Source organism: Sinocyclocheilus anshuiensis, unplaced genomic scaffold, assembly GCF_001515605.1.
Source record: "Sinocyclocheilus anshuiensis isolate Anshui unplaced genomic scaffold, SAMN03320099.WGS_v1.1 scaffold741, whole genome shotgun sequence".
NCBI lineage: Eukaryota > Metazoa > Chordata > Actinopteri > Cypriniformes > Cyprinidae > Sinocyclocheilus > Sinocyclocheilus anshuiensis.
Window position 1 is genome coordinate 92,040 of NW_015539867.1, and position 9,654 is coordinate 101,693.

The 9,654-nt window shown below is 39.7% G+C and overlaps 1 protein-coding gene across 1 annotated transcript in view; it reads left to right on the plus strand.

Annotated features, from left to right (window-relative positions):
- The window catches only part of LOC107685012 (1,4-alpha-glucan-branching enzyme-like), a 163,955-nt gene that overhangs the window by 53,660 nt on the left and 100,641 nt on the right, over positions 1–9,654 (plus strand). Inside the window, exons 5-6 of the mRNA XM_016481431.1 lie at positions 2,712–2,847; positions 6,622–6,712. Of these exons, the coding sequence (XP_016336917.1) occupies positions 2,712–2,847; positions 6,622–6,712 (227 nt within the window). The remainder of the gene's footprint in view (positions 1–2,711; positions 2,848–6,621; positions 6,713–9,654) is intronic.

The window sequence follows — 9,654 nt, forward strand, 5'->3', positions numbered from 1 at the left end:
CAGTCAAAAGTTTTTGAACAGTAAGATCTTTAATGTTTTTTAAAGAAGTCTCTTCTGCTCACCATGCCTGCATTTATTTGATCCAAAATACAGCAAAAGCAGTAATATTGTGAAATATTTTTAATATTTAAAATTATTGTTTTCTGTTTGAATATATTTTAAAATGTAATTTATTCCTGCGATTTCAAAGCTGAATTTTTAGCATCATTACTCCAGTCACATGATCCTTCAGAAATCATTCAAATATTCTGATTTGCCGTTCAAAAAACATTTGTTATTATTGTTGAAAACAGCTGAGTAGAATGTTTTCAGGTTTCTTTGAATATAAAGTTCAGAAGAACAGCATATATCTGAAATATACATTTTTTGTAACATTATACATGCCTTTATCATCACTTTTGATCAATTTAAAGCATCCTTGCTAAATAAGTATTTCTATCATTTCCCCCAAAAAAAACAAAAATTATACTGACTCCAAGCATTTTAATGGTATATGTATAATGTTACAAAAGCTTTTTATTTCAGATAAATGCTGATCTTTTGATCTTTCTATTGGATTTTTCTTACTGCTCAAAAAATTTTGACTGGTAGTGTATGTATGTAGCCTGTGTATCACACTCATATCACATCTTGTTTTGGATAAGAATAAAACGTCAGGTCCGACAATATCGTGTCTTTTTAAATTTAAATCTAGCTTTATTCGCATTGGCCCATGGAAACCTCTATGAACACACTTGACTTGACTTGGCCAAAAAATCGCTGGGGACAAATTTACGTTTTATTAAAAAGTGTTTACGTATTCTACACTCACGGCGCGCACACACATTAGGATAGGTTAGATTCCTGCCTCCGTTGCGAGTCCCTATCAAGCACTTTAACAATTCAACTACTCTCTTCTTCTCCTCCTGCCTTGCTCTTTGGACCGCATCACTCACCGAAGAGCAAGCCTGTTCTTGATAATGCTGCTGTGAAAACGTGGGAAATGCCGACGAGGAAGAAGTTGGGGTGATGCGATCTTTATATAGGTGGAGCAAAATACGTCATCGCTCCGTCTATAGCGCATTGTGATTGGATGGTTTACTCTGTCAATACAGGAAACAAACCGATGGGCCACTGGCTGCTCACTATCCCTGCGTGATGGTCCTCGGCAAAAAAAAAACAAAAAAACATTCTGTCGGCCCCTTAAGTGCGTCGGCCCACCGGGAAAATGGCCGGTATGCCCGATTACCAATCCAGCCCTGCACATGAGCACATGCTCTCAGAAGTTTCCAGTGTTACGGGTTCAGGCAGATGCTTTCTGAGCTGTCAAGGAGGAGGGTTTGAGTTGTGGACTCTGGCATGGTTTAACCTGTTACAGTCAGGTTTTGCCCTGCAGAAGGTCAGTGGAGAATTGTACATCACACCAGTCATCATCGACTGATAGCTGCTTCCAAGAACCAAGAGTTCCAGTTTCACCACATACAAATCCTTTCACCTTAACTATTCTTATAAGATTAAAGATTCATAATTGCTACTTTTCATTGAATGTTCATAGGACCAAAAGGTTGAGGAAACACCCATTTGATTTTAATCTCCTTCAAAAGTCACTATTTGTTTTTGGGGTGGAGGTAGTTTACAATAGAAGTCAAAGCGGGAGGGAATGTTTACAGGACCGTGATGTTGTTCAGGCCTCCCTGTGGCTCTCGAACATTTATCATCAGTAGCCATTAGCATCTCTGAAGCACCCTGCTCGTACGGCGACCCCTCTTCCGTGTTAGTAATGACACTCGAAACCGCCTCCTCTTAAGTGGCCCGCCACATTAAACAGGCAATTTAATCAGAGGCGATTCAACAATTGCTTTCGCCCTATTGATGTCTTCGTTTCGCCGAAGAACCATTTGCAAACGGCTTTGATATGGGTGGTTCTTCCACAATGACAATGAGACATATTTCCCTTTGATATCTATTCATGGCATCAGACATTCATACAGTGACTGTGGTCAATGGCATCATGCTCATGATCCAGTTTTTTACAGGAGATGAATTGGTGACACAATGTCATCTGGCAGTTAAAGAGGTTGCTGCATGATTAAAGGCAGGAAATATTGCTTTTTGCTTTCTGGAATGGCACCCTTTTCAGTGAGTCACAATTGGTTTAGCTTTCTTTTTTGCATTTCACTCCTGTGTGCCTATATATGTAATTGCCTATGTTATGCCTGGCAATAAAACCGAAAAGATTGCCATACTAAAGCCAATATAATATTAAAAGGATATTGCATTCAGAACTGACATTTTCTTTTAAAATAGGCTAAACTGTCTTTTTTTTTTTTTTTTTTTTTTTTTTTTATGAAATAATATGGTAATAAATTAAATAGATTAATCACATGTATTATATTATATTATATTGTATTGTATTGTATTGTATTACATTGTTGTAGATTACAAAACTTTGAATAAACAACAACAACAAAAAAGTTTACTCTAAGTTGCAATTTCTACATTTTCAAGCTCCAAACTCTAGGCTTAGACTGAGAACTTAGTCTCCATTGTATTGTTGCAAGTGTTCAATCAAGTCAAATATTTGTGTTGTTGCATCAGGGTCTTTGAGGTAACCCAGATGCTCAGCAGAACCTTCTAGCAAAATCTCTCATCAAAGCTCACTAAAGAAAAGTGGATTGATATCTGGGCGCTTTCTCTCTCTCTCTCTAACCTTCCTTCTTTCTCGCCCCCAGTTCCAGCACCCCAGACCCCCACGGCCCAGCAGCCTTCGTATCTATGAGGCCCATGTAGGCATCAGTTCGCCTGAGGAAAAAATTGCCTCGTACAGAAACTTCACCAGAGATGTGCTTCCTCGTATTAAGGATCTTGGTGAGTGATGAAACCTACAGAAACACTGCCAAAACACACGTCAAAATGATACAAACCAAACAAAGTGGAACACACCCCTTTCTAAGGGCCAGTCACTAACCCTGAGCTCCCAGGCCAGAAGAAATCTTTAAGAAAAAACTTACTGCTGATCAAAGAATCCATATGAGCAATCCATATGTACACTTAGACTGAGCATGTCTTCATTTTGTTACATAGCATGGTTGTGTTTATCTTATTCTTTATTTATCACTACACTAGCAGGCAGCAAAGGAATATAAATAAAAGCTGTTGGAGAGTGTTACTTCAGAAATATGAGGGTCATTGCATGGCCCTTTATTCGTTTATTAAAAATGCAATTCATGCACTCAAAGACTTTGATACACCATTTATGAGCATGTTTATAATTTATGAATTAAAATGTATTTATTTATTTTTTTAAATGCTGAGTAATGGTGGAAAAAGCCCAAATGCCAGGATAATACAACTGTCCTGATATTATAATGAAGAAAAAAACTTTAATTCTTAGTAAAAACCTTATTAAAAGCAGTTTGGGATAATCTTTTATTATTATTTCTTAGAAAAGAAAATGCTTCACTGCTTATTAATATTTGAGCAAAAATTCAGTCCAAAGTCTTGTAATTCAGCATGAGTGTGTATCAAGGTCAGTATGTCTTTCAAAATATGTGAAAAGGTGGCTATTTTATAACAAGGCAAAGTTAGTTCAAGTTGTAAAATGTCATGTAGTGCGACTCCCCCCAAAAAATGTATAATTCATAAAATTTGTCACATAAATAAATAAATACAAACTTTAAAAACTTTCTTTTGTAAATAATAATTAAGTTCTGCACACTTGTATTCAGAGTATAAGGCAAATAATTTGATTTACGTAATGTTGCACCACATGACATTTTAGAGTCTTTTGTCATTTCTCAAAAATGGTATAAATGTTTATAGTTCTTTTTTTTTCTTATCACAGACACTCTTGTGTCATTGTCCCATGAGTAATTTACACACCATTTGATCTCATATTTTGTCAAATTAGTCATCATCATGTTGTTAGAGAAAGCACTGCCTTCCTTGCATCCTCAAGAAAATCCTATAGAGCATATTTCTAAGAAAACAGCTCAAGATGCAACCTAAAATGATCATGCATACAGCATACAATGGCACAAATAAAGCGAGAAAGCAGTTCCACATGGAATATCATGCTAACTGTCGCAAGCGGAACTGTTAAGTTTAGTTAGCAGATGTGAGAACAGCTGCCGCCTCGAGTGATTCCATTACTGCACAGAGAACCATTTCCCATGATTGTTCCCTTACAGAGCTTTTGACATGGAAGCCTGAGAGATGTCAGAAGGTTCCAAATTAGTTTTTTTTTTTAGCTGTGGGGATTACAGAAGGTACCTTAAACATTAGTGTTCATTGCATTGGTTTGATCCATAAAACATAACCTTCTGTTGTTTGTTTTCTCGAGGGCTGAAGCATTTACCTTTGCCTGGAGCAAATCTGTTTGTAAGCAGATAGTTAGTTAGCATAAAATTATTTTTCACCCCTTAAATGGATGTTAAAATAGTGAGTCATTGTGGCTTCTTTGACTGCTCTCTCTCATGATCGGCGCTCTCCCCAGGGTTCTGTGCCTCAGTTAATGTGCTTCTCAACCCTCCGGAAGGCAACAAAAGCAAAGCTGCACTTTGTCTCCTAATGGAAAAGCTTTTTGGCACTAGTTTTAGACATAGTGGTGCCCTTATATCCTTTCATGTCTTACTCCCTGTCCCCCACCCCCCAAAAAAAGAAAGTTTAAATTCAGGGAATTATTTTTAAGAAATTTTCTAGTTGTACAGAAATACACATTGAAATGGGCTTCTTTTATAAAAAGTTAAATATCACAAGCACAATACACTACTCAAAGTCCTCTGAAAAATAAGGAAAATGGAAAATAAGGTTTTCATATTATTATACGTTATATATGGCCTTCTCTTGAGTCATTGGGATTTTTTGTTATGTTCTGCATGATAAATTGTTGCTTGACAGGTCTGATGTTTAAATCCATTGATAAGAGACTTTGCGACGGAGGAAGAACTGAGTCAGATGAACGGGACACAAAAGCATCCTTTGTACTATGATTTAATCAACATCCACATGAAAAAGTGATTGACAAACAAAAGGAGTTAAATGCAAGTATCACAGAAGCAAAGGAAGGCAACTCTAGCTTATTTAACACTATGCTGTGAGAGAGCAAACAATGGTAACTCTCTCAGGTACAGTCACAATTACTGCAAGATATGCAAGTGACAACACATCTATATCCAAAAAAATGTTGTTTGTGACCATCACTTGTATTTATAAAGTAATATATTATCCTAGAATGAAACTTCTGTCATTATTTACTCACCCTCATGTTGTAACAGACTCTCTGTATGACTTTCACAAAAGAAGATATTTGGAAAATGTCATTAAAACAGTAATATTGTGAAGTATTGTTAAAATTTAAAGTAACTGATTGATATTAAGCAGCCATTTTCATTCAATATTTCTGAGCAGCTATTTTCCAGTTTTCAGTGCCACGTGATTCTTCAAGAAATCATTCTAATATTCTGATTTGCTGCCTTAGGAGTTTGTAAATAAGTTTTATGGCACTAACAGTACCTTTCCCTTTGATATGATGAACATGCGTATATTTTGGTGCTCAAAGCACCTGCGTAGGATTTAAAGATAACTTATTTGAATCTCAGTTATGACAAATGCTTTAGTGATACTTGTTAAAGGAGGGGGTAATAAGTTTAAGTTTGCCTGGACTCGCAGCAGTTTGATTTGATGTTATTGAATCCTGGAATTGGCCTTGTGGTATTGTTTTCATAAAAGGACTCATAAAAATGTCAAAATAACCTTTGTTGGGGACACCGTGGAGCAAGATTGAGTGAATTGAAATGGAAAAAATGCTTTTTAGTAATTACTGTTTCACCTCAGTTCTCTGTCCAAGACTAATTGAAACACACAATTATTAAAAAGAATGGCACAATTCAGTTAGAACAACAACCTATTAATTATGTTAAATAAACATTTAGTTTTAAGTGCCCATAAAATACCAATAGAAATGATCAATTTATCTAAATCTTCTTACTCCCAGGATAGCTCCATTTATTTAATATTAAAAGATGTGTAATGTTGAGTTGTTGAGGAGCAAGTCAGTCCTCTGTCAGTTCTCTTTTAGGTTTATGTGTGAGAGTGTGTTGACAGAGTTTTCCACAGGATTGGTTGTTATAGTAGTTTAAAGGAACAACTCGGAGGTGAACCTAAGCCTCAGGACAATGGTATGGACAGCTGGGCTGGGAAACAGATCTTGAAGGAGAAGTCCTAAACCACCTGGAACTGGAGTTTCAAAACTTCTTTGACATTCTTTACCAAAATCTATCAATATAATTGTATCACAGGCTTATTATTCACAGAAAGTGTTTACACTGTTCACATATTCTTTTTTTAATAAAAAATATCAACTTAATTGTAATTTATCATGCTGTCGTTTTGCTATTGAAGATTCAGATCATGCTGCAGTTGACATTTAATCCTATGCTTTGGTTTCACTCGTTTTTAATTATGTTTTTAATTCATTTACATTTTCCAGTGTGCAGCACTTGAAATTAATCCATATTAAGATAACAACTTACACAAAGATTACACCTTAGATGTGTTTCACTTTGAAGATCTTGTTTTGTTGAAGGTCTTTTGACTGTAAAACTGATTTAAATGCTTTTCTACACTTGTATTTCATTTCAGGATACAACTGTGTCCAGCTCATGGCAATTATGGAACACGCCTACTATGCAAGCTTTGGCTATCAGGTCACTAACTTCTTTGCAGCTTCCAGGTACATTTGCACTTATGCATTTGGCAGATGCTTTTATCCAAACCGACTTGCATTCAATGCATACATTTGATCAATTCATGCATTCTCTGGGAATCGAACCCATGACCTGAGAGGTTTGAATTTATATCCTTAAGCAGACTTAAAATGTAGTGCATATATCATTTCAGTTTCTGGCGATTAAAGGTTGCATTCATGTGTGAGTTGTGTGGCTTGGTGGATAAAAAATTGGGTTGGGAACCGCAAGATTGTATGTTCAAATCCCTCATCAGTTAAATAATGCATTATTTGTTTTGGAAATATGACTAAAATTGGTTTAGTTTAGTTAAGACCTCCAAATCAATACTATATTGTTAAATAAATTGTGTAGTCACTGTAGCAGTGTGTAACAGGGGTCGAAACCCAAAAATGGGTGGTTAGTCTGTTCTGACCAGTGCTATGGATAATAACATAAATAGACTTCTTAACTTTTCTGAAGGAGGCGAAATCATCCCATATATTTTGTCATTGTGCATTCAGTCAAACTCAGTATTTTGTGCAAATTAATTTGTCTCTTGATGCCATCATCCTCAAAACATAGTCAAAGCTATAGAATAAAACATGACCGCTGCTGTACAGGACACGTTTGCATTTCCCTCTTGAAGCTGTCGGATCACTTACAGACTTAAAGTCACCAAGGAGCTTGGTTATGTATTGTACTCACCTCAGGACTTCAGATCTAGTTGTTCCGGATATGGCAAGAACATGCACTTCGCCTTCACCAAAACTATTAGCATGCTGTGCCCTGGTCACATTTTATTTATTAGCGTTATATCTACAAGGCCTGGTAGACTCAGCATGTGACAGTATCTAAATGCTTTTCATTTTCCTTTAGAGCTCAGGGTTTGGTGGGGTTGTCTCTCAGCCCATGCAGCAGTAATTCCAGTCTTTAAATCAGGATGAGGTCCTCTGTCAAGGGCAGTAATCTTACTGTAAACACATTTGCCGCTAATCCCCAAATAGAAGAAAGCTCTGATAAATAACAATAGTAAAAAACTGAATTGGGTCTCCAAAATAAATAAACTCTCATGAAAGAAAATTGCATCTTTGAATGTGGGGAGTGAGCAACTCCCTCAACCTAATAAGATATGACAGAGTCATTGGGAATCTTTATTTGGCTTTGGCTGGCTGAGGCGGTCGGCACTGGTGGACCAGTCCAGATAAAGTGCAATGTATCCAGAGTAATTTCACTCATGATTGATCACTCATGCACATTTAAGACCTATTCCTCTTTCTGCCGGGTGGAGGGAGCGAGAAAGGGAGGTGACTTGGAATATCATTAGCTCTCTTCTCACTTTACTTGTTCTTTGTCCTGATATCTTTTAACCCCGCGGAGTAGATATAGCGCTTCTGGGCATGCTGGGAGTTTGGAGTGAGTGTTTGTTTTGCGGTTTTACCATTGCATCAATCCACTCCCTTTTTTATTCTGTAGGAGGCGGTTTATTTAGCTGTGGTTTAATTAGCTTTAGCAGTTAGTTGGTAGTAGATGCCATAACTTGAGAATTATGCTGGCAAAAATCAAGTTCCCTTTCAGTCGGTCACTACGAGTCACGTTGTGACTGACGAATTGGGATCTCGCTTTGAGAGACCAGTCTACTTCGAGTGTAACTAAACGAGCCAATGCACATTGGCATGCAATTATTGCATCCAGCTGCCGCTGATCACAGCGTGAGCATAAAAAGGCAGCCGGTGCAATGCATACCAGCTTTTCGCTTCGGTGCCGAGCAACAACATTGTTCTGCTCCATCCAAGTGTCTTCAGTGAGCTACAAGTTCAACGCGCTGTTGGAAGCTTCTGGTGTTGGCGGACGGCGCTTCAGCGGTGGTCGTTCCTGTGTCGAGTGGGTTGCGCACTTCAGGCTGCACTACCCCCTGTTGTGCTGCAAGCCATTTCCCCTGTGCACCTCAGCACTTAAAGAGCATTTCCCTGAAAGAGCAATTTCTCTAAAAGAGCTCCACGGGTGCGTCTTTTTAAAGACGACGGATCGTCTTTTTAAAGATGCCGTTTCATCCGTGCGTTTCTGGATGCGGTCGTTACCTGGCGCCGGGTGATGGGTCACGATTGCTGCCTCACGTGTCTGTGCATGAAGCACGCTGAGGTGGTGTTCGGGGATGAGTCATGTTCCCATTGCGGGAAGATGACCATCTCGGAGCTGCGGGCCAGGCTCCTGGCCAAAGGATCGCGCTGGGCCCTCTTGAAAGAGCGTACCAGCGGTATCCTTTGGTCCTCCTCCCGACGACCGATGTCCGTTGTCGATCACTGCATCAGAGGGAGAGCTCTCTGGTGAGGAAGATTCGGCTGCGCTGCCTCCCTCCGGGGCAGTGGCAAGGCCTGAATCGGATCCGGAGATGTCGGCTATGCTTTCCCGGGCTGCCGAGAGGGTAGGGCTCGAGTGGAAATCTCCACCGCGTCCCGAACCCTCGAGGCTGGACAGTTGGTTTCTCGGGGTGGCTCGCGCTGGTTCTCAGCGCCCCGCCTCGGTGCCTTTCTTCCCGGAGGTGCATGAGGAGCTCACCAGGTCATGGACGGCAACTTTTACTGCCGGAAACCGATCTGCTGGTTCCTCCTCCCTCACCACCCTCAATGGTGGTGCAGCCAGGGGGTATAAGGGGGTCCCCCAGTGGAGCGGTCGGTTGCGATGCAATTGTGTCCTAATACCGCCTCCACCCGGCAGGGCGAACCGTGCCTCCCCTCCCGGGTCTGTAGGTACTCGACTAGCCAGCGATGCTTATACGACCTGTGGAGAAGCTGCCTCCGCCTTACACGCTACGGCGTTACTGCATGTGTCTGGTTGATGCCGACAAAGTTCAGTTCCTTAATATGCCCCTGTGTCCCAGACCGGCCTCTTCGGGGGATTCGGGGGACAGCTTGGCCCAGCAGCTCTCGGCTGCACAGAAGCAGACTGA